The sequence below is a fragment of the Salmo trutta genome, chromosome 1, assembly GCF_901001165.1.
Source record: "Salmo trutta chromosome 1, fSalTru1.1, whole genome shotgun sequence".
In the NCBI taxonomy this organism is placed as follows: Eukaryota; Metazoa; Chordata; class Actinopteri; order Salmoniformes; family Salmonidae; genus Salmo; species Salmo trutta.
This window is the reverse complement of record NC_042957.1, coordinates 55,927,259-55,952,736: the sequence shown is the minus strand read 5'-3', so window position 1 is coordinate 55,952,736 and position 25,478 is coordinate 55,927,259. Positions and strand designations below refer to the sequence as shown.

At 42.9% G+C, this 25,478-nt stretch overlaps 3 protein-coding genes and 1 non-coding gene across 4 annotated transcripts; 1 reads left to right on the top strand and 3 right to left on the bottom strand.

Annotated features, from left to right (window-relative positions):
- Nucleotides 1-10,034: 10,034 nt before the first annotated feature.
- Nucleotides 10,035-14,414, top strand: LOC115201593 (sphingosine 1-phosphate receptor 1-like). Its single transcript, XM_029765359.1, has 2 exons — nucleotides 10,035-10,135; nucleotides 11,475-14,414. Exon 2 carries the CDS (start codon nucleotides 11,753-11,755, stop codon nucleotides 12,953-12,955), a length of 1,203 nt encoding a protein of 400 aa, XP_029621219.1. The 5' UTR covers nucleotides 10,035-10,135; nucleotides 11,475-11,752; the 3' UTR covers nucleotides 12,956-14,414.
- A 1,477-nt stretch (nucleotides 14,415-15,891) lies between these two features.
- On the bottom strand, nucleotides 15,892-18,678 carry LOC115201601 (kinetochore protein Spc24-like). The gene is made up of 6 exons (XM_029765370.1): nucleotides 17,833-18,678; nucleotides 17,431-17,597; nucleotides 17,182-17,326; nucleotides 16,501-16,605; nucleotides 16,299-16,375; nucleotides 15,892-16,164 (listed from the first exon to the last, which is right to left on the bottom strand). Exons 2-6 carry the CDS (start codon nucleotides 17,582-17,584, stop codon nucleotides 16,058-16,060), a joined length of 588 nt encoding a protein of 195 aa, XP_029621230.1. The 5' UTR covers nucleotides 17,585-17,597; nucleotides 17,833-18,678; the 3' UTR covers nucleotides 15,892-16,057.
- LOC115201585 (protein KRI1 homolog) lies at nucleotides 17,975-23,804 on the bottom strand. Its single transcript, XM_029765350.1, has 19 exons — nucleotides 23,589-23,804; nucleotides 23,204-23,274; nucleotides 22,927-23,032; nucleotides 22,709-22,811; nucleotides 22,559-22,619; nucleotides 22,421-22,470; nucleotides 22,201-22,291; nucleotides 22,022-22,099; nucleotides 21,824-21,930; nucleotides 21,546-21,678; nucleotides 21,360-21,455; nucleotides 21,074-21,244; nucleotides 20,905-20,980; nucleotides 20,683-20,810; nucleotides 20,369-20,522; nucleotides 20,113-20,243; nucleotides 19,561-19,625; nucleotides 19,355-19,450; nucleotides 17,975-19,253 (listed from the first exon to the last, which is right to left on the bottom strand). The coding sequence occupies exons 1-19, from the start codon at nucleotides 23,671-23,673 to the stop codon at nucleotides 18,767-18,769; spliced, it is 2,289 nt and encodes a 762-aa protein (XP_029621210.1). The 5' UTR covers nucleotides 23,674-23,804; the 3' UTR covers nucleotides 17,975-18,766.
- Nucleotides 19,803-19,900, bottom strand: LOC115147500 (Z30 small nucleolar RNA). The gene has a single exon (XR_003866366.1). It is a non-coding gene; the product is annotated as a Z30 small nucleolar RNA (small nucleolar RNA).
- Nucleotides 23,805-25,478: the final 1,674 nt, after the last annotated feature.

Genomic DNA, 25,478 nt, shown 5'->3' with positions numbered 1-25,478 from the left:
ATACGGGTTGAGCCAAGTGCATCTTATATGTAAACATCCATACCCTTGATTGAGAGAACTGTGCAGGCATACAACCTGAGTAATCTCCAGCACCACCATAGTCCCTCACTTGAGGGAATGAGTGGGCTGGTTTCCCTCCACTGTGCTCATTTAACCCTAATAAACACACCAAAAGGCATAGGGGGAATAAAAGAAGGAAAACTTAAATTGTCTCAAAACATTGTTAGTCACGCTACACTGCACCCGACTTGACTTGAACAGGGCCGTATCAACAATCAAAACGCTTGAAGCAAACCGCAACCAAATCAAAAGAAAGAGCGGAACAAGGGAAGAAAAAGACTCCAGGGCATGACAGTAGTAGCATTACGCCTTATCAGCCTTTACACTCCATGTTTTAATGATTAACCTTCCTCTCGGGAAGCCAGCCACTCCAGTCCGGCTCACTTCTGGCACTGTAGGTTCAACTTTATGGTCTTATTTTTTATGGAGGTAAAAAAGTTATACAACAGATTGGAGAATAGTGATGTTTGTGACGATGACTGGCCTGGGGGTGGTCGTAGTTAGGTACGGCTATTGAATACAGACAATGGGCCTGAAAAAAGCTATTTTTAATGTTGACGTGTGCTTCTTAGAACGGATTTACATTACATATTAGGTCAAATTCTGTACTAAATACAAATCAGAGATATTATATTACTTCCCCCAAACCCATAAAAGGCATCATTGAGACACTGTTATACTGGCCCATATCCTCTACCTCAGTAGCTAACACACAAGTGATGTGGTCAGAGAGTATGCTCTCCTCTCTACAGGAAGAGGGTATGCTCTCCTCTCTACAGGAAGAGGGTATGCTCTCCCCTCTACAGGAAGAGAGTATGAACCCAGGGCTAGATCTCATTATTGCTGGAGTTCACCAGAGGAAAAATGAAGACAACTTCATTCATGTGTATTCATTCATTCAATGAATACACATTCACTCTTTTATCATGTACCAGGGGAACACCAAAACTGGAAAGGGTCCCAGGGTCGGAGGCTGGATTTTCCCATCGTCTTGATGAAAAGAGTCTTGCCGTTTATCATTTCATTTTGGATTCCGCCCCGCTCCAACACGGCTGCCCCCACAGTGTGGAAGCGAGGGTGGCTCTTCCCATAATCTGACTCCTGACTAAGACATGGTGGGCTGTTTGGTGCGTATTGGTCATTGAAAAAGTTAGAATAAATCTTGTGAAAGACCTAACTCATTCACATGACTCACCCAGAACGGTTACACCCCCACCCCTTCTCCCCTTCTCCATGGGAATGTTCTTTATTCCATTCCTCCTTCCAGGATGAACTCATCCCAAACCACGATTCAGTGCGGCTTCTATGAACAAAACAGCCTTTCATAAGACCCTTCATTCAAATCACACTCAGCAACAGTTAATCTGGAAAAATACATATGTAATAGCATGAGCAAACAATTTTAGGTCATCCACCATGATGCTAGCTAGGGAGCCTGAGAATTGAAAGTGACAGTAAGTGTAACATTGTCAGTAAAACCCTTTATCCTAAGGACTGGGGAGGGGCTGGGGACCAAACCACGCTCCAGAATGTAGTGTTTCAGAAGGTTGCTACATCAGTGAAAAGGGGACCTGGAATGCTTTGTTATACACTACTCAAAAAAATAAAGGGAACACTTAAACAACACAATGTAACTCCAAGTCAATCACACTTCTGTGAAATCAAACTGTCCACTTAGGAAGCAACACTGATTGACAATAAATTTCACATGCTGTTGTGCAAATGGAACAAACAACAGGTGGAAATTATAGGCAATTAGCAAGACACCCCCAATAAAGGAGTGGTTCTGCAGGTGGGGACCACAGACCACTTCTCAGTTCCTTTGCTTCCTGGCTGATGTTTTGGTCACTTTTGAATGCTGGCGGTGCTTTCACTCTAGTGGTAGCATGAGACGGAGTCTACAACCCACACAAGTGGCTCAGGTAGTGCAGCTCATCCAGGATGGCACATCAATGCGAGCTGTGGCAAGAAGGTTTGCTGTGTCTGTCAGCGTAGTGTCCAGAGCATGGAGGCGCTACCAGGAGACAGGCCAGTACATCAGGAGATGTGGAGGAGGCCGTAGGAGGGCAACAACCCAGCAGCAGGACCGCTACCTCCGCCTTTGTGCAAGGAGGAGCAGGAGAAGCACTGCCAGAGCCCTGCAAAATGACCTCCAGCAGGCCACAAATGTGCATGTGTCTGCTCAAACGGTCAGAAACAGACTCCATGAAGGTGGTATGAGGGCCCGACGTCCACAGGTGGGGGTTGTGCTTACAGCCCAACACCGTGCAGGACGTTTGGCATTTGCCAGAGAACACCAAGATTGGCAAATTTGTCACTGGCGCCCTGTGCTCTTCACAGATGAAAGCAGGTTCACACTGAGCACGTGACAGACGTGACAGAGTCTGGAGACGCCGTGGAGAACGTTCTGCTGCCTGCAACATCCTCCAGCATGACTGGTTTGGCGGTGGGTCAGTCATGGTGTGGGGTGGCATTTCTTTGGGGGGCCGCACAGCCCTCCATGTGCTCGCCAGAGGTAGCCTGACTGCCATTAGGTACCGAGATGAGATCCTCAGACCCCTTGAGAGACCATATGCTGGTGCGGTTGGCCCTGGGTTCCTCCTAATGCAAGACAATGCTAGACTTCATGTGGCTGGAGTGTGTCAGCAGTTCCTGCAAGAGGAAGGCATTGATGCTATGGACTGGCCCGCCCGTTCCCCAGACCTGAATCCAATTGAGCACATCTGGGACATCATGTCTCGCTCCATCCACCAACGCCACGTTGCACCACAGACTGTGCAGGACTTGGCGGATGATTTAGTCCAGGTCTGGGAGGAGATCCCTCAGGAGACCATCCGCCACCTCATCAGGAGCATGCCCAGGTGTTGTAGGGAGGTCATACAGGCACGTGGAGGCCACACACACTACTGAGCCTCATTTTGACTTGTTTTAAGGACATTACATCAAAGTTGGATCAGCCTGTAGTGTGGTTTTCCACTTTAATTTTGAGTGTGACTCCAAATCCAGACCTCCATGGGTTGATAAATTGGATTTCCATTGATTATTTTTGTGTGATTTTGTTGTCAGCACATTCAACTATGTAAAGAAAAAAGTATTTAATAAGATTATTTCTTTCATTCAGATCTAGGATGTGTTGTTTAAGTGTTCCCTTTATTTTTTTGAGCAGTATATTATGTTGATAGACGAGACACAGCAGCAGGGAAAACGTGTTGACACTGCAATTTTAGGGTGATATCTCTGTGGCAGGGGTTTGTATTCAAAAAAGAAATGCACGTCAGCTTCAGAGTGAGGATTTGTAGAGGTTTAGATAAAGCTGAGGATGTTTGTGTTTATACATAGACAAAGTCACATTCACATTTGCAGAGTGTGTGTATAATCAAACTGTTCCCAAATGCGAGCCTCTTCCTGTGCTTATTTGTCCCAGAAAATCCCCACTGACTGCAACGACAACATCAAACTGAACAAAGCGTTTTCCATCTCCTGTTCCACTCAAAAATAGGAAAAATATACATGGGAAAAGATTAAAACAAGTTTGTTTACCCAGCGAAATAAATGAATGCATTCCAGTGTAATTTCTGTTTTATTGCACAACCCCTCTCTATAAAGTCTGCCTGGCTTACACACAAAGGCTAAACTTCAAGAGTGTTTCCCTATAAAAACAAAAAGTCTGGATCACAGCAATTTGACATTCTGCTCTACTTGAGAATTTCAAACACACAAAGCTACAGACTTACAGCCGAGCAGAGACTATGGCCCTTAATACAACACTTAATACAACAATTGCTGCCCATGTTTGATATATTTGCATGCATTTCCATGTAAGACATGCTAGTTTACATACTAGAAGTCACACACAGGGAATGGACAAGAGAGGGAGGCAGATACAATCTTCATCCATCTATCCATATTCAAATTGTGACAGAAGAGTGTAGTGAGTCCTGTTGTGTTGTTTCGAAAAGGACTGCATGACAGCACAGCCTCAGAGTGCTCCAGACAGCCAGTGGCTGGGAGGAGAGTCAGGTGACGTGCCTGACAGAGGTAGACGGACCAGTAATGGAAAGGAAACAAGTCCAGCAGTTTCATATGTTCCTCTTACATCCTCTCATTTGGAACTTGAGCTGTGGTCATTGTTTGAACACTAAGCTGTAGTTAACCACCATCAAAACCCGGACTTTCTACACAGAAAGGCAGGCGAGCAACTTGTTGCGCACATTCAGAGACATTTTTATGAACTCTGTCAGTCTCTGTCCTTTAGTCTCTCCACTGTAGTCTCTGTGAGAGGTTTGTGATGGACAGACGCTGTGTCCAAGCCACCCTACTCAGTTACGGTGCTCCAGACAGGAGGAGTGGAAATCCCATGACCTCACTTCACCCAGTGCAACATCGGGTCAACAAGCCGCCCAACTCAACAACTTCCAAATGAAAAAGCGGTCACTCCCTCAACCTACTGTACCTCTCAAATATGACACCTTGCATATAACTGAGAGAGAAAGAGAGAAGAGAGAAGAACGAGTGCAAACACTTTCTGCTCATGTGTATCTTGTGGCTTGGATCTACGCGCACTATGTTTTGTGATGAATCCTGCCAAAAAGATAGCGTGGAACAAGTAAGGGAGCAAGGGAACGGGGATGGATGACAAGACATGTCCTTTTGAGTTCAACCAGTCATCCAGATGAAATATTGTTTAATCCCTCCCTTTCATCCTCTGTTCTGTTGACCTTGTGAAGTGAAGGGGTCAGCGTTGAATCAGAGGATGAGGATATCTAACAAGCTCTTGATTGGATAAACACACTAATGAAACGCCGTTCTAAGCAGTGGGAAGGTGCGAGTGCTTTTCTCATGACCTTTTCAGGGTCCTTCATACAGTATGTATGGCAGGCTGTGTGTTATTCTCAGGGTCCTTCATACAGTATGTATGGCAGGCTGTGTGTTATTCTCAGGGTCCTTCATACAGTATGTATGGCAGGCTGTGTGTTATTTTCAGGGTCCTTCATACAGTATGTATGGCAGGCTGTGTGTTATTTTCAGGGTCCTTCATACAGTATGTATGGCAGGCTGTGTGTTATTTTCAGGGTCCTTCATACAGTATGTATGGCAGGCTGTGTGTTATTTTGACTGAGTTGAGAATGTTGCTCGTCAACTGGATTAGCACTGAAATGCTGCAGCCAAAGGAAATTGTCATAGTCTAAGAATGCAACGCTACACTGAGGTGTGATTGACTTTCTCACATCCCCCAATGGACAAAATAGTGGTGCATATCTTTTCAGCAGAGAAAGGATCCTGTATCATTATGAAACAAGCAGAAATGTCAGACTGATCAACAGGGTCCCTCTCTTTTTGGGGGTTTCTGGCTCATCAATCAAGACATGACAGCCGTACTGGCAACATGCCTTCCCTAAAGGGACAACAACACACAGAGCACACAAACAACAGATACATTAAAAGATTATCTTTCCTCCCATTGACTTCCACATTACAAGACCAACGTCACAGAAATATATCATCCAAATCCAAAGCACTTCATGCATGTACTATACTCCCTAGGGGCGATGGGCAACTAATAAAGAGTACAGACACAAGACCTGAAGGAGAATAATGGGGGACTGAGTAGATTCCTACTGTGGGAAGCAGCTGGGCTGAGTGGGGTGTCATTCTGTTTACTCTTTGTGTGTTAATGAGGGTGATATGGTGAGATAGTGTCACAGCAAGAGGCTAACTGCCACTCGGGTGACAGGCCCATGGAGAGGATCACCTCCTGAGCAAGCAGCCACTGGGTGGGCCTTAGGCCAGGGGACAACTGAGACAGGCAGGACAAGTCAGGGCTTACCAACAGTTCTCTACTGCGGGGCCAACTGGAAATTAATTGGGGCAAGAAAATACACTGCTCAAAAAAATAAAGGGAACACTTAAACAACACAAGGTAACTCCAAGTCAATCACACTTCTGTGAAATCAAACTGTCCACTTAGGAAGCAACACTGATTGACAATACATTTCACATGCTGTTGTGCAAACGGAATAGACAACAGGTGGAAATTATAGGCAATTAGCAAGACACCCCCAATAAAGGAGTGGTTCTGCAGGTGGGGACCACAGACCACTTCTCAGTTCCTATGCTTCCTGGCTGATGTTTTGGTCACTTTTGAATGCTGGCGGTGCTTTCACTCTAGTGGTAGCATGAGACGGAGTCTACAACCCACACAAGTGGCTCAGGTAGTGCAGCTCATCCAGGATGGCACATCAATGCGAGCTGTGGCAAGAAGGTTTGCTGTGTCTGTCAGCGTAGTGTCCAGAGCATGGAGGCGCTACCAGGAGACAGGCCAGTACATCAGGAGACGTGGAGGAGGCCGTAGGAGGGTAACAACCCAGCAGCAGGACCGCTACCTCCGCCTTTGTGCAAGGAGGAGCAGGAGAAGCACTGCCAGAGCCCTGCAAAATGACCTCCAGCAGGCCACAAATGTGCATGTGTCTGCTCAAACGGTCAGAAACAGACTCCATGAGGGTGGTATGAGGGCCCGACATCCACAGGTGGGGGTTGTGCTTACAGCCCAACACCGTGCAGGACGTTTGGCATTTGCCAGAGAACACCAAGATTGGCAAATTCGCCACTGGCGCCCTGAGCTCTTCACAGATGAAAGCAGGTTCACACTGAGCACATGTGACAGACGTGACAGAGTCTGGAGACGCCGTGGAGAACGTTCTGCTGCCTGCAACATCCTCCAGCATGACCGGTTTGGCGGTGGGTCAGTCATGGTGTGGGGTGGCATTTCTTTGGGGGGCCGCACAGCCCTCCATGTGCTCGCCAGAGGTAGCCTGACTGCCATTAGGTACCGAGATGAGATCCTCAGACCCCTTGTGAGACCATATGCTGGTGCGGTTGGCCCTGGGTTCCTCCTAATGCAAGACAATGCTAGACCTCATGTGGCTGGAGTGTGTCAGCAGTTCCTGCAAGAGGAAGGCATTGATGCTATGGACTGGCCGGCCCGTTCCCCAGACCTGAATCCAATTGAGCACATCTGGGACATCATGTCTCGCTCCATCCACCAACGTCACGTTGCACCACAGACTGTCCAGGAGTTGGCGGATGCTTTAGTCCAGGTCTGGGAGGAGATCCCTCAGGAGACCATCCGCCAACTCATCAGGAGCATGCCCAGGCGTTGTAGGGAGGTCATACAGGCACGTGGAGGCCACACACACTACTGAGCCTCATTTTGACTTGTTTTAAGGACATTACATCAAAGTTGGATAAGCCTGTAGTGTGGTGTTCCACTTTAATTTTGAGTGTGACTCCAAATCCAGACCTCATGGGTTGATACATTGCATTTCCATTGATTATTTTTGTGTGATTTTGTTGTCAGCACATTCAACTATGTAAAGAAAAAAGTATTTAATAAGATTATTTCTTTCATTCAGATCTAGGATGTGTTGTTTAAGTGTTCCCTTTATTTTTTTGAGCAGTATAAATAGTTTAACTCCAGAGAAGCAGGTGAAGTGAGAAGTATGCCTCCTCAACAGTTAAATAAAACAGCCTTACAGAGAAATATTGCTTAAATAGATTTAGCCTCTAGAAGCTGATGGAGCATGTCAGAGGAATGGAACCCAATCGACTAAAAACGAGTCTCGTGTCTCATGCAGTAACAAAAACAATGTATTTGTTTTTGGTAAACGTGATTTGTTTACAACGTATTATGAATCCTCTTCTAACTGGAAATGAGTAAGGTGGCATTGCATTCCCAAAGGATAGTGTGTTCCACGTCAAGCTGGAATGCACTGTGTCAGTGTCGAATCCGTCTTACTATGACTTCATAGGTGTTTCTCAAGGAAATCCCTCTCCCTTCTAGGCACAATGAGATGGCTTCCTGTTTAGAGAAGGTAGGATCCAGCCACTCAGCCACCCACCATCCCTTTACGTAATTTCTACATACTAATGTAGTAATTTATCATAACTGCACAAAGTGCACATATTGCTGTATTTCCATCATCCTTCTCATCCTCAGAAACATGTACGGTTATGAGGAAGGTCTGCATACTCTATACGCATTGAGGTGGGGGACTGACAGAGAGCGTTGTCCAAATCATGAAAAAAGATCCATGGCCCATGTTTTCATTCAGAGTATGAGTAAAGATAAGAAGTAAACCAATAAAACTGACAGTCTTTAAAAATTAAGTACCATATCATTGTAGGAAGTGCAGCCTGGTCTCATATACTAGATGTAAGATAGTAAATGTAAATCCAGGCCCTCAAAATATTCTGAACAAAAAAATAAACACACATGTAACAATTTCAATGATTTTACTGACTTTTAGTTCATATAAGGAAATCAGTGAATTGAAATAAATTAATTAGGCCCTAATCTATGGATTTCACATGACTGGGCAGGGGCGCAGCCATGGGTGGGCCTGGGAGGGCGTAGGCCCACCTACTTGGGAGCCAGGCCCACCCACTGGGGAGCCAGGCCCAGCCAATCATTATGAGTTTTTCCCCACAAAAGGGCTTTATTACAGACAGAAATACTCCTCAGTTTCATCAGCTGTCTGGGTGGCTGGTCTCAGTCGATCCCGCAGGTAAAGAAGCCAGATTAGGGGGTCCTGGGCTGGCATGGTTACACGTGGTCTGCAGTTGTGAGACGGTTGGACGTTCTGCCAAATTCTCTAAAACAACATTGGAGGCGGCTTATGGTAGAGAAATTAACATTCTCTGGCAACAGCTCAAGTGGACATTCCTGCAGTCAGCATGCCAATTGCACGCTCCCTCAAAACTTGAGACATCTGTGGTATTGTGTTGTGTGACAAAACTGCGCATTTTAGAGTGGCCTCTTATTGTCCCCAGGACAAGGAGCACCTGTGTAATGATCATGCTGTTTAATCAGCTTCTTGATAGGCCACACCTGTCAGGTGGATGGATTATCTTGGCAAATGAGAAATGCTCACTAACAGGGATGTAAACAAATTTGTGCACAACATTTGAGAGAAATAAGCTTTTGTGCGTATAATACATTTCAGGGATCTTTTATTTCAGCACATGAAACATGGGACCAACACTTTACATAGTATGATATGTTTAGTTTGGTATGGTTACATGACAGAATGTTACTTAATGCAAAACTAAAGGAGGGAAAGGGAAAGGGAAAGGGGGGTACCTAGTCAGTTGTACAACTGAATGCCTTCAACTGAAATGTGTCTGCCACATTTACCCCAACCCCTCTTAATCAGTGATTGGTTGAACATATAACGTGAATGTCTAGCAACCCAAACGTTGCGTGTTCAAATCTCATCACGGACAACTTGTGCATTTTTGTTAATTAGCAACTTTTCAACTACTTGCAAATTTTTAGCTACTTTGCAACTACTTAGCATGTTAGTTAACCCTTCCCCTAACCTTAACCCTATCCCCTAGCTAACATTAGCCAGGTAGCTAAGGTTAATGTTAGCCTCCTAGCCACCTAGCTAACATTAGCCACAACAAATTGGAATTCATAACATATCATACAAATTGTAATTCGGAACACATAATACGAAATGGATGATAAACATCCAGAAATGAATACATACCATACGAAAAGTAACATATCATACTAAATGGAGTGTGATGTATTTATGTTCAGAATCATATGAAATGCTCTGAGACCAGGTTGGGAAGTAGTATAGTGATCCATTTTACAACCACAGATCAAAAACATATCAGATGGCAATTGGCCTAGAAAGAATGCACCTTTATACCTTCCAGCATGCGAAACTGCCTGTAGCCAAAACAGATCATAAATGCCTCACACCGCATCCCTAAAATAATTGTAATCCAGAGAGTAATGCTATTTAATCTCCAAGCCAGCTCGGGCAATGCATTTACCTATAGTTATTGCGACTTCAGAAGCCAAGTAAAGGAGAAGTAGAGAGGAAGGCTGAGCGTTGGAGGGCAGAGTCCAGCCCAGCCCACTTCAAGTCGAGTCTCGCGTCAGTCTATTTTCTCCCATCACAATCTGTCACGTCTGATCATCAGTCAGAGTGTACCGTATTCAAACGCAAGACAACTGCGCTAAATAAGAACACGTTCTCAGGCAAAGCTAAACTTCTAAAAGGTATGTCTTTGTAGTTATATTTGTGTAATAGCCTACTTATATTTCTACGGGGTATTTTTCGTTTTTATAAATATTTGAATGATACTTGTTTGGTATTTATTTATTCAACAGATATTATGGTGTTTTAGACAGTTGATCGAAATTCTATAATTTGATGGCATATAATAACTAGGCTAAAGCAAGGACAGGTTTATTTTTCTTATATTTGAGAAATTCAGCAATGTGGTGGAAAATCCAGATATTTAGCTTCACAATTTTGATACAAGCCTGTAGCCAAGTTGATGAAAACAACAGATTTCAGTGTTGTCTTGTTCTTTTTCTGAAATAATACAAACTTGAATAACTACTAATTATTTAAAAAACGTAACTTAATTCATACATTTGCATACCCAATCCATAATCATTTTGAATTAGTGTTTTATCATATGCTATGTTTAAAACAGATAGGCAACAGTGCCTCAAATACAATTGAATCCAATTGTATTTGCACACGCTTTGAAAACAACAGGTGTAGACTAACACTGAAATACTTACTTATGGGTCCTTTTCCAACAATGTAGAGTTAAAGATTTTTAAAAAATTGAAATAGTGGGACAAGGAATAAATACACAGTGCACAACGAATAACAATAACGAGTAAAAAAATAGCATGGCTATTCAGGGAGTACTTGTACCTGAGTCGATGTGCAAGGGTAGAGGTAATTGACGTAGCTGTTTATTTAGGTATGGGTAAAGTGACTGGACAACAGGATAGATATCAGGCGGTAAATAGACAGTAGCAGAAGTGTATGTGGTGAGTGGTGTGAAAGTCTGTGTGTGTGTGTGTGTGTGTGTGTGTGTGTGTGCGTGCGTGCGTGCGTGCGTGTGTGTGTGTGTGTGTGAGAGAGAGAGAGAGTGTGGCGTCAGTATGCATGTATGTGCGTTTTATGTGTGTGGGCATGTGTGTGTGTGTGTGTGTGTGTGTGTGTGTGTGTGTGTGTGTGTGTGTGCGTGCGTGCGTGTGCACGCACGCACGCACGCACGGAAGATAAAGATAAATATGAATTAGTGACATAATAGGCCAAGTTTCTCCAGGACAAACACTAATATTGGGAATTCTGTTATTATGTATTTTTAATGGCGCCTTAGCTTGGTAATTTCTCATTTGTAAGGCACCCGTGGAGTAATGTCTTTGCTAGTTTCATACTCAAAAACATTCTATTAGAATTTGAACGAAGACAGGTACTGTTAATTACAAGGTTAATGAAGAATGTACACCTCCCCCTTTTATTTACATGTGTGTGTTGTTACAGATAAATAGGCTATTATACTGTATTTCAATACTGTTATTTTGTTTCCAGGTTTCTTGCTTGTCTGAGCCATCCAGTGGATTGTCCAGGCATTGCACAGTTTTGGATAATGCTATCACATTGAGGATTCTTATTACCATCTATTCTAATACTAAATACAAAAAACTGGACTGATCTATCTGTCAGAAACAACATTCAAAGATAGATTTCCTAAGGAATGTACATTCCCCACTTCCAACATACTGAATTATGGACTGCCTAAAAATTATGTGATGCAGAGTGGAAAGCATCTTGTCAGCTAAAAAGAAAGCAACATTCTCAGAATACCAATGGAAGCATCGCATGCTGCTTACGCTGCTTACGCTGCCCCCACTGTGATTCCCATGTCCCCATCGGCAGGGTACCTGCTCCGGATGTTCCACGAGTACCAGAGCAATGCTGTCATCAGAGAACACTACAACTACACAGGCAAACTGAAGGAGAACAAGTACAAGGATGGACTAAAGCCAGAGGCCATAGCCTTCCTGCTGATCTGCTTGCTCATAGTGCTGGAGAATGCTGTGGTGCTGTTGGCCATCTGGAAGAATAAGAAATTCCACCTGCCTATGTACTATCTGTTAGGCAACCTAACACTCTCAGACCTGCTAGCAGGCTTCACCTACATGGTGAACATTGTGACTTCAGGGGCCAACACGTTAAAGATGACCCCTGTGCTGTGGTTCCTGAGGGAGGGGGGGGTGTTCATAACGCTGGCCGCCTCTGTCATCAGCCTCCTGGCCATTGCCATTGAGCGCCACGTCACCATGGTGAGGATGAAGCCCTACCAGGGGGCCAAGCGAGGCCGGATGTTTGCCCTGATCGGGGCCAGCTGGGTTCTGTCAGTGTTCCTGGGGGTGCTGCCCGTCCTGGGCTGGAACTGTATGGGCCGTCTGGACCAGTGCTCCACCATCCTGCCGCTCTTTGCCAAAAGCTACATCCTCTTTTTAATCACGGTGTTCACCGCTGTGCTGCTGGCCATCGGGGTGCTTTATGTACGCATCTTCCACACTGTCAAGTCCAACACAAAGCACCTGGGCTCTGGACCGCAGCGCAAAGGCCTGGCCCGCAAGTCCCAGAAGTACATGGCCCTGCTGAAGACCGTCACCATCGTGCTGGGTGTCTTCATCGTCTGCTGGCTGCCTCTCTTCATCCTCCTCTTGCTGGACTTCTGCTGCCCGGCTCAGAGCTGCCAGGTGCTCTTCAAGGCGGACTACTTCCTGGGCATCGCCATGATCAACTCTCTCCTCAATCCCATCATCTATACCCTGACCAGTAAGGACATGAGGAGGGCCATCCTGAGGCTGCTGTGTCGACGCTGCCTCCTCACCAAGGATGGCCAGGTGAAGAAGATAGGGATGTCCTTCCTGGAGTGCAGTACCAGTAAGACTGAGGCGCCCTCCCATAGGCTGGAGGGCCTGGAGATCACAGTCTCTTCTGCGAACTTCACCCCTTCCACTATAAAAGCCATCTACCCCAGGATGTCAAAGACATGACTTGTCCATGACGGCCCAATGTGACTCAGCAGTAATAATGGATAATTGTCCAATTACAGTAAGAGCAGAGTCTTGGATACCCCCTTGACTGGACCGCTCTTCGGCACCATCTTACAGCTGTGAGACTACTACATGTTACGTATGGGTTGTAAATGGAACTACAAGCAGGGAGGAAGTAATACTCTTCCTCTCACCTCAAAAGGGTAGAGAACGTCAGCGGAACCCACCATTGTCTTATGTTTTGCCTTCCTCCCCTGGTCTGGCATTTTCTTCCTTGACAGATAAGCTGGAGGTTTCCATTTAAAGACTGGTCGGCCTATTGTTAGGAAGTCAATCCTCAGTCACAGTGTTAGAGAAAGAAATACCTTGTTGGTTTTTAGTCTTCGGCGCCAAGCATTTAACGGATTAATATGCTGTTCTCATACTGTGAAAGTCCTTCTCTCGTATGCTGAGATACAATATATCTTTCATACGTTAACAATCTTCCATACTCCAAACTGCAGAAAAGAAAAACCCTCCTGAAGGAATGGATTCATGTTTGTAGCAGTATTTTGAATTCACCATTTACCGGTATTTAAAGAGAACCACTCAACCAGCAGCTGTGAAATTAACGTTATTCATGTTTTTTATTATACAAAGATTGAAACACATTCAGTACATTTTATTTTGAGTCATACACATAAGTAAAGTATACATTTGAGTCATGATAAGGCTCATCCTTATATCCCCTCTCGAGAAAATACATAATACAAACATAATGACATGTAATTAAAACATGAAGCATCCACACCCAAAACTGCTGCCAGAACCGTGTCATTTTTGTCATCTGATCTCAGGTTAGCTGGAATTCTGGGTAGAGGTCCCCAGACCAACATTAGAGGCTTGGTGGCTTAGACACACAGAGAATGTCACATTGATGCCTCTTCTGGTTTGCACATCTTTGGAGGTCTCTAAAACACACGTAGCAGCAGACATGATTGTGAGCAATAAAAAGGACATTATTGACTGGCTCTAGTTTTGTGGACTCAAAAAGTATGGAAATCATATTGAACACAGCCTGTTCACAAAAACAATAGCCTTCAGATCTTTCCTGAACAAGCTGGAGAATATCCCTCTCATGCAATGAAGTATTATGTCTATTTTCTGTAAACAGTGGTTAATAGAAATGTGTCAAAGACAAACCACAAATGCTTGGGGTTCCATGTATAAAGTCCCATTGTAACAGCAGTGGTTTTTAAAAAGCAAGCAATTCAAAATCTGTTCTCACATTGTATATAAATGTACAAATGAAAATATTTATATTTCTGTCTTACTGTACTATACAGTATATTGTGTAAATAAAATGAACAATAGTTTCTGTATTTTGTTTATTCTGAACTAAACTTAATTTATGAGGCCACTGCCAATGTTTTATATGTACATTCAAACAATAAATAAATGTGAACAATATCTACAAAAACAGTATTTTTGGTCATTGTTTGCAGAATAAACATCCATACAAATAACATTGAATCTAGTTATTTCCTCTCACCATATATTTGTGAAGCCAGAGGCCTCATGTGTGAGAATATGAAAGTGCTAGTGTCAATGTGGTGAGTGAGATGTTTCAGATCTTTCACAGGAAACTTACCCTCCCATCATCCACCAGTTATAAAAGGCTTTGACCTATATAGTCATCACATACCATACACTTCACCACTGAAAAGTGCATAAACACCGATAAGCAAATGTCAACTTAATTCATTTGAGAAGATGGAACAGTCTACAAAATATACATATACACCAAGGTGTAGTTTCCCACGATAGAGCAGACAGATGCCAAAGAAACGATGTACTGTATATCACAATAAAATGTAAATGTCTGATCGATGCTGAAGTTATTAAAGTAAACACACAAGCACACACGACAAACCCCCCCACTTGACCCACAGTGCACCAAATCCATACCACAAGCAACCATTCAAGAAGAAGACATGCGCTTGTGGCAACACAGAGAGAAGGCAGCAGTCATTGGGGACAATATACTTGACGCCCCGTTTCCAGTAAGATTATAAACAAGAAAGCACCAGCTGACGAAGTTACACGAGTTGAGATCCAAACGAAACCTGTCCCCCGCCCTGTATCAAACCAACTACTCACCACATGCTACACTGGCAGAAACCTACCTAAGCATTGGCAATAAAATATGACTCATTTACAAAACGTGTGGGACATGCAATGAATAGTAATGGTAAGATTTGCATAAATTGTGTGTGAGCAAAAAAACTGCCCTTTTCCATTCAAGACTAGAAACAAGTCCCCTTAACCATAAATGGTTGAACTCACTTTGTCAACATGGACTTTTGCAAAAGTGGGTAAAGTTTGGGCTGGCCACAAATTTAATAAATAGAGTTGCTCTAAAATGAGATAATCTCCACAATAACTCATGTCAGGCTTTCTGCCCTGCCAATTATTTTATCCCTTGGGCTTTTAGGCTCACAGATGTTCATTAGGAAAATTCAATGGGTAGACAACTAATAACAGCAACACATTATTACTGCAGCAGTTACAATTATGTTTCTATTCAACCAAAACCTCAGAAACACTAGTCAATTGTGCATCCTCCTTGCTTGGAAAGCCCATGGAGGAATAGCATTTACCATGAATAACAGTTACCATTCCTGAAAATCTCAGTTTGCAAAAACAAACTGCAATGCAGTACAGAATACTGTCTGTTGCATAAGCACACCTTCACATTGGACATTAATTGCATTAAAAAAGGTGATCAGCACCCAACTTTTCAATACAGTAATTTCAGTACCATATCAAAAAGCAGTGGGTTTGCAATGACACCTATTGGCAGAAAATAGTCTTTCATAATGTCTATGGTGAAAGTAGATACAAATAAAAGCTAGGGTTATAGGTTACTACCCAAATAAGTATTCTAGGAAATGTGATGCTTAGGAAAACTGCTTTATTCAATATAACAAAATATCATGCAAGTCAATACCAACAATAGGAATACAATCTAATTATAAAACAAATGTATTACAACACAACAGACAATCCAACCACAGGAGAAACAACTACTGGATAGATATGGCAACTTTCCTTTGATCTCTTCTACCATTCAGTGCTGACAAAGTTCCACAGCTCATCACTGACTGAACACCGAGAGCGCACAGAGGTGTCTATGTTGATTGGTGTGGCCAGGTCAGCTCCATAGTGCACTGCAAGGGATTAAAGTACACTCAAACATTAGTTAAACGCAACCAAAACCCACATCAACCAGCCATTAAACAAGAATTCCACATTTGTGACTTGTCAAAGGGTGATGGAAAAACAGTTATGCAGTGACAAATACCTCCTCTCAGAACGTGTGGCTCCGTGTCATACTCCCACTTGATCTTGGTCACCTTGTGGTACAACTGGGCCACGTATCTGCAGAATTAACAGTTTGTCAAGTTGCACCATGCTGTTCATGATGTGAGATCAATGCTCACCGACTATCATGGTTTAGTGTGGTGTTGGGAGTGATTATGTCAGAAGCTGTTAGTCCTACTCACATGGCTGATGGGATGACCTCTGTAGTGTCATCATCAACCTCCTGCTGCAGAGTCTGCAGCTCCTGCTCTGAGTCACGCAGACTCTCCAGCTCCCTCTGCAGGAATCTGAGGAACAGGTCAAGGAAACCAACACGGGAGAATCTCAATTGGTGCTGTTCGACTCCACGCTTCCTCAACTCCATCCTCTCCTACTCCACAACTCCAACCTCTCCTTGCCTGATTTTGAAAAAGGTCAAAGGTAATTGAGAGCGGAGGCGAGGAAAATGCGCTTGTATTAAATAAGAATCCTTGTCCACTCGTATGTCATCAGGCAAATTACGTTTACAGGGGTGGAGTCCCAAAATAAGTGTAACGTGATAAAAACATTTAGCTAGTAGATAAAATTTGCATAGATTTTTAAAAATGTGTGCATGCATTTCTCTTTGGAGAAAACAGCTGATTCAAAGGCGCTATTGCAGATGCTCACTGTATGGCATATACACTGGAATCTCAAAATACTTTCAACAATGGATGGCAGCCTGGTCAGCCTGTTGCAATAGACAAGCTCAAGGTAGAATGTGACTGCTCCTTATATGTATTATCTGGGCAACAAAGCATTCATGTGCACTTTTGAGAGAACCAATTGCAGTACATGAAGAACTTGTTCTGTGTAGAGACAGAGCATGACTGGGTGAAGGATACTGTAGTTCTGAGTCCATGTTCTGGCTCCTTGCTGTACACTGCAGCAGCTCCTGCTCCAGGCTGTCCAGCTCCCGCTCTGCCTGGCTCTTCTGCCCCTCCATGTCCAGCAACTTCTGGCTCGCCTCATCCTCACACTGAACTACACCTGAGGACAATGGCGATCAAAAAGGCTATATATCTTGACGGCATGAAAATAAATAAAGTAAGTTATCATATGACAGGATCAACAAGTTTATTATTTTTCCTTGCCGTTTAACACCAGTGTGATGGTTTTCTTCGTGTCCAAGTGTCGTTCAAAGAAACACTGCTGTTTTTCTCTCACTTTTCTTAATTCATCGTCAGCTTTGCTGCTTTTCAGTATTTTGACCATCGACTCTCCCGTGTCCATAACGTCCTGAAGCATGGTAACGTCTTTTCTGTGGAATATTTTAGTAGAAATAGACAAATTACTGCCTATTCAAGAGTAGACTAGCTGGTGCATCAACACCACTAAAATTGTTTGCTGACTACGTTAACTAACGTTAGCTGCAGAGGCTCTTGCTTGAAAACAGCAGTCAACCTTAATGCCCAGACCCTCTGCCGACAGCTACTGTTACTAACATCTTAATTAAATACGTTTAGAAAGGTATACAATAACAAGCATTGATTTACCGTGTTTTGCCGAATGTAAACAGTTCACTTCACTCGTTTCCGTAATTCAAAGTTGTCCTGCGAACGCGCGCGCTTACACGAGGTGCCAGAGAAAGTGCCTGACGGAATTTTTGTTTCTAAACAAAAAACTAAATTACAGGAGAAATGTAAAATATTTATTCACATACACAATATAACAATAAGTAGATGCCTACAATTGAAAATATAGAATTAATAGAAAGCGCCAAAAATATCTAGCGTTCTGATTGGCTAGAGCCACATGGGGGCGCCAATGTCATGAGATTACAAGATTTACTTTACACAATGTCACCTGATGGACCCACGGAGTTTCATTTTCATTCGACGAACAACGTACAGCAGTGGCTCCCAACCCTTTTCGATTACTGTACCATCTGAATTTTTCATTGCCCGGAGTACCCCCTCATGTGTATTTTACCAGGTCTATTCTTCTCAAGTACCCCTGGTTGGGAACCAATAATCTATAGTATACATACTCTCTTTGATGGAACTGCGGTGGTGTTGTGGGATAGGTAGGCTCACTGTACCCCCAGAGGTTATTTCTTGACAAAATTTGTACATTTTAGGGAACCATTTTCTTCTTAAAAACAACAGTTGGAGTACACAAAATGTCCTACAATTGTATTGCATAGTTTGCAAAATACAGTCAAGTAAATCACAATTGTTCCAAGAGTTGTTCAAGTTGATCTGATAGTTTTCATGAATAAAATACAAAATATACAATTCTAAGCAGCCCTCAGAAAAATAGCAGCAATGGCAACTATCAGTGCCAATGCTATTGTAAGCTCATTCAACTTTGATTTATTAGGAACCATACTGTTCTCTGGTCCATTTATATTGTGCAGTTTGTCACTTTACCAACCATAAACCACAAAAATATAAGGGGAACAAAATCATAATGGTGCCATTCTCTCCCTCACTCCTTGATCCCTTGCTTCTCAATCTTCTCTTGAGCCTTTCGTTTCTGCCTGCCAAGCTGCCTGAAGTGCAGTCTCTTGGGATTCAGTCCATAGGCCTTCAGTCTCTGTCCGCTGAACTCTCGCCCACCCATTTTTACCCTGAAGGGCCCCTTCCCCGACATGAGGCGGCTTCCTGGGTGCCTGTTTTTCTTCTTTGGCAATTTTGGCCTTTCAGTCCTTGTGTTGGCAGTCTCCTGAGTAGTAGCAACTGTTTCCTCCTCCAGTTTCAACTTCTTGGATTTAGGTACCAGGAACTCCTCTTCCTGGTCTCCTGCCTCTCTGAGTGCCTGGACTACCGTCCTCTCACCAGAGTCCAATGCAGAGCTTTCCTGACTGGGTCCAGCCTCATCATCATCCTCCAGATCCTTGTCATCCTTCTCTGCATTCTTCATCCTGTCTCTTCTCTTCTTACCCACTTTGGTCTTGCCCTCTGCTTTGTCCTCCCTGCAAGGAAATATGAGCACAAATTGGTCAATGATGATAATTCAGTTTTCAGATTTCTTAGAGAACATATTCTGCCAATCTGCATATGGTAGAATACTCACTCAGCATAGAAAGAATTCAAGACTTCTATCTTTTTCTTCACATTTTGTCCTTTGATTTTGTAGTTCTGCAAATCACTCATCTCCTCCTTGTCAGACCTGAAAAAGAGATTGAAGAAAAAAAATAGAAAAGGAAAAATATGAAAGGCCATTTTCCCCATAGGTAGCTGATTAGTAAATGCCTACTGTTTTGAGACCAGGTTCAGTACCTGAACATGCAGGTCTTCTTTAGCGAGGCCCAGCGGTTCAGCTCTTTCTCATCTGCTCCCAGGATCTGAGGGAAGAACAAGTTACTTTCTGTAACAGTAACATATTCATACAGCCACTTTAAACAAAGACGCTAAATCCACAGAAATGACTTTAAACCTAATTTGTGCAGATAAGGCTCCAAGCAAGTTGATAACTCAGTGCATACAAGCATTTCCCTTTCTATCACTCTCCTCATCCTCGTCTGCTCAGAGAGAAGATTAACTGAAGTCATGCCCTGGTCAGAGCCGTCCCCAGAGGGTGGCAATACCAGGTCAGTCACATCTCAGCTCATCAGTGCAGGACTCGGGGTCTGAACAGTACAACACTATAGCACAACCCAGGGTTCGGGGGTCAATTATATTTAAATTCCAGACAACTAAAAAAGTTAACCAAACTCACATTTTTTTCTAATTGAAAAGCATGGGGAAAAGTTTGCATTTTAGTGTACTTCCTTAATTCACTTGAACCCAACCCTGAGACAACCTATTAGGAACTAGAGCTCCCAGTCTCACCTCGTCAGTGGACAGGCCAAAGTCATTGGCCAGGACCTGCCTGTAGCGAAACCTGCAGGGGATGTCATCTATGATGTCCTCATAGTCCAGCTTATAGTACTCGTCCAGGTACTGCTCAAAGGACTTCTCCTCTGAAACACAAAGGATGGATGCATGAAAGAGCATTCAGTCTCAATATCTATAGTACATCAAACAGAATCGAAAAGGTTATGGAAAATAACCCAAGATTCATGGTGCTGAACCTCCTGAGACTTACGGGGGTCAAACACAGGCTTGTTTTGGGTAATGACCTCAGCAAAATGAGACTTCTTTCTCTTCTTTCCCATCAGCGGGGCATCCACCTTCATCTTCTCCTTTTTCTTCTGCTTCTTGGAGGTGCTTGGCTGACTGGGATCATAGTCTGCATCCATCTGGTCAAGTGAGAGTTCAGATGAGTGAGTCACATACAATCTCAAAGGCCTGACTATCTCCAACATCAACAAGACCATTATTTCTGACTAGCCTCCCCTAAACGTGTTTCTGAAGGTCTGCAGGCAATGCTGAAGTGATGATCATATTAGAGGAACTCACAATAAAATCTGGATCTTCACAGTTTGGCTGGTCATACTCTTCTCCTTCATGCTCCTCTTCCTCCCCTTCTTCACCACCATATTCCTTTTCTCCACCCTCTCCTGTCCATGTGTCCCAGTTCCAGTGTTCTGCAGGACAGAGAAAGCTACCTTATTACAATGCCACCGATTCTAAAGTATTCAATTCTACTTGAGATAATAAAATCAGCAACGAGTGACTTACCACCCTCTAGCTCTTCAACTTCAAACTGGGGCTTCTCCCCCTCTTCCTCTCCATAATATTCATCACCAAAGAATTTCTGGAAGAAGAAAAAAAATACAGGGAGAGACAATAAGAGGAGTGTCTTTTTATTTACAATCCGTTTCTCTTCTTGAGGTGTGAGAGTGGTCACCTGCATGAGCTGGTCATGCTGCTGGGGGTCAAAGTCTCCCTCCAGGTCCACCTGACTGAAGGCCAGCTGCTCGTTGCCTGTCAGCTCCTGCAGCCGCCGCAGCTTCTGCATGATCTCATTACGCTTCAGGTTCTTCAGCTGCTTCAGCTGCTCATGCTTCTGCTCCTTCTCCTGCAGGGGCCAGAAGAGTGACAGGTCGGTTTGTTGGCAGAGTGGGAGGGTGAGAGAAATGAGGAAGGAATGGTATGATGTATAAGATTAACTAAAAGAGAGAGAGTCTACTGACCTTTTTCTTCCTATCCTTCACTTCCTCCCTTTTGAGCTTCCTGCGCTCGTCTTTGGAGCGGACAGAGGTGGCAATGGTACGGGGGTAAGTCTTGATCTGTAAGGAACAATAAGATATGAGACCAAGGTACATACACTACACCATACAAACAGACATGTGCATGTAGAGACAGACGGGAAAGTCCACCTTCTGGGCATCAGGCTCCTCAAAGCGGAAGTTGTAGTGTCTTTCAAAGTCCTCCTGGCGCTCCAAGAACGACTCCCCATCCTCTTCTGAGTCCTCCACGTCATCATTCACCACCTCGTCATAGCTGGGGATCCTGCACAGAGCCATGGCAGATTAGTACACAGTCAGAGTGGTGCTGAGCACTGCTCTACGATTACAATTGAAAGCATACATAGACAAAACAAAAAAAACTGAAAAATTTATAGACACATAAAATAATTTATGTAAATAACTGTTACCTGTCCACGTCATCTTTCTCCATGTAGCCCTTATTCAGGACAAAATCCCTAAGGAAACACTCCTTCTCATCCAGCTCTGGGTCGTTCCAATAGTCCCTCAGGTATTTCTGTCTCAACACAGAGCACATATTTCAGTCACAGCAGGTCATTACATATCTCTCTCTTTCCCTCTATTCCAACAGTCTCTCCATCACTCACCATGTCCTGCACCTCTTCTGGGCCATCCAGCTCTGCCTGGCCTTTCAGCCAGTCCACATAATCCTCTTCCTCTTTATCCTGTTGGGTAGAAAGATAACAGGTTAGAGGAATAGAATGTTTCTCTCTGCAGTGCTTTATACTGTAAGATAAGACAAAGTCAGGCACCGGTTCCCACTGACCTTCTCTTCCTGTGTTTTGGTCCTCCTCTTCAGCAGCTGAAAGTCCTCTTCACTGCCCTCCTCATCACTGTCCTGTATGAACTTACGGAAGCTGGAGGAAGCATGACAGTGTTTATGTTCCAAAGAGTTATAAAAGACAGAAAACAAGGGTGTATTTACACAAATAAATAACTGTTCTTTAGGACAAACGACACAGTGATTGAGAGAATTTAACCCTTACCTCTCTTTCAATTCTCTCTGCTCCTGGATGTAACTTGGAGATGCAGCTCTCTGTCAAAGAAAGCAAAGGCAAACAAATGACTTCTCATGACATACCTCCATGTAAATGTGTCATAACATACAATGTATCATAACATGCCTCTCTCCTCTTTGCAGCCTCTTCATCATCACTCTCCTCCTCATCATCATCCTCATATTTACTGGGAATGAGACAAATTGTTACTGTCAAACCATTTGCCCAAAATGAGATATGAAGATATGCACAGTAGGACATCTGCAGCTCACTCACCCTCCCCGTTCCAAGATAACTTTTCGCTCATAGTCTTTCAGATACATTGGCTTCTCTGTTTTCTTTGAAGTTGAAGGCTGGGCATCATCCCCAATGGATGCATCTGATTAAGAATGAAACATTGGGTGGTGAAAGACACCTCTTAAACAAACACAGAATCACAGTGTCATACTGTAATCAGTTGCAGCAACAACAAGACACGCTGACTGATGACATACCTTCCACTGTGTAGAACGTTGCATCAGTCTGATAGATCTTAGGATCTTTCTTCTTCAGCAGAGACAATGTTCTGTAGAAGTCCCTTTCAACTTTGGGGTCAAGTTCCTAAGAGGACACACATTAGTCTGCATTGAAATTACAAATATACAGGTCAAGGACCTACCAAAGGTAGGGCCAAAAACACTGACAAACCATAAACAGAACACCATGGCAGTGTTGGCATTTTGAACTTGAAACTATATAGCTAGCCAAATTAGATACAGTAATAGTACTTACCACCTCGCTATCATCATCTGACTCTGAATCTGACTCACTCTCGTCAGCTTGGTCGCCATATTTGTCTTTAACTGAAATAAATCAATGATGAACATGACAAGCCATTCAATGGGGTGCAAGCATTCCGCTAGGAAAACAAGTCAGAACTAAATTTCTAGCTAGCTGGACATGCTAGCTACCTAGTTATAACAAAAAATGTAACGATGACTAAGTTAACTTCTGAACGTATAATTATATAAGTTAAATAAATTACAGAATAAGATTCATTTCAAATGGGATCAAAAGTTAGCAAGCACGTTGAAAATGATAACTTTAGCTAACATGAATTAAACGGCTGGCTTGCTAGCCATTTAGCTAGCTGACAAGCTTGGGAAGTCACACTTACGCCTTTGTAACTCTTCTTTTTGTCTATATTTGTCATATTTCTCTGCAAACTTTGAATTAATCTTGAAATCCGATTTTCCTGACATGATTACTTGTGAACTGGATAATATTGATCGGGAAAAGAATTCAGTGATATCTGTTCATGATGCTAACATCCACAGCTGCATGTATAGAACTACCACGTGGTTTCATGAGAGGAGGGTCAGAGTTGAAAATGAGGATCAACCAATCATAGGTCTAGAAAATATGTCCGTTTTATCAACAAATATATTTGTTGCCAATATAAAACTATTTTTTGAATATATAAAAAAATCACAAAATACATATTGATTTGCAAATATTTCTTAGAAATGTATTGCCAATTCAAATTAAGGGTCCTAGTTTGAGAGCATTGATGGCCTTGCCTTTTGTGTTAGTAAGAATATTAGTATAATTTATGTAATTTAATCATCTCCAACCTAGTAGCGATGTGTGTGTCCTTTACAATGATGGTGGTCACAGAGTGTGCACTGAGGGACACGTCAAATACTGAATTTTGTCTTCATTTATATAAAAAAATCAGATTTATTGAATTATCTATGTGGTCTATATTAAAGAGCACTTAATTAAATATAACAAGCTTTAAAAATTTAACATTGTGCAAAAGTTCTACTTAAAACAACAAAAGGCACTCATTTCGTGAAACAACCCAGTTATATTGCTGTCCCTTGGCTATCACCTCCGATCTCAAACAAACACCTTCCTCCTCTCTGAATCCCACTGCAGCCTCACTCCCTAGAGCCCTCCAATACCTGGTCGACTATTCAAGACATGACACAGGGAACGAGGTGTATGAAGCTACTTAAAGTCATTAATTATTCCAGAAACAGTCTCTTTATCTCATGCACTATTGTTTGCTTTAGGTGGGATGTGTTATTATTTGACAGACTCGTTTGACAGGGGTGATAAGCTACAAGTATTGGCAAAGAATTGCAATGTAAACGTAACTGATGTTTTATTGTGGGGCCCAGGGAGATGAAGACATGACTCAGAGTAGCTAAGTACAAAGAGCAAACAGCAAAGAGAACATGAATGATAATTGATGCCATGTAAGACCATATACGAGGTTGTTGTTTGAAAGGATCTGAGTAAAGCCCAATTCAGAGAGGTCAGAGCCACAGGAATGTTGAAGTGACAAACAGAATATACTGAGAGAATTTGGGCATAGGCCTAAATTGTCCAACTAGACAAAAACAGAACATTATATTGATGAAGTATTAAAAAGCAATAGTTGTCTCGATAATTGCAATTGAAAACAGGGTGAGTAAACTGGTGTCTTTGACCTGTTCTTTCTGAGTCAGACAATTGGAATAATGAATTCCATTACTGTTTTTAAAATACATTCCTAAGTCTTGTGTAAACTATCCTCCCAGTAGACAATATCTCCTGTACTTTCACTGTCTGGTCACCTTATGATCTTTAAAAACCCATAGGGATGGACCAGCATGGTGCATATGGGCCTATACATATTGACAATTTGTACTAGAGTGCCTCCAGCTGTGCTACTGAGTCTCATTCCAAAAACATTGTGATGGGTTACTACACCATACTACACACATAGACAACACAAAAACATTGTGATGGGCTACTACACCATACTACACACACAGACAACACAAAAACATTGTGATGGGCTACTACACCATACTACACACACAGACAACACAAAAACATTGTGATGGGCTACTACACCATACTACACACACAGACAACACAACAACATTGTGATGGGTTACTACACCATACTACACACACAGACAACACAAAAACATTGTGATGGGTTACTACACCATACTACACACACAGACAACACAAAAACATTGTGATGGGTTACTACACCATACTACACACA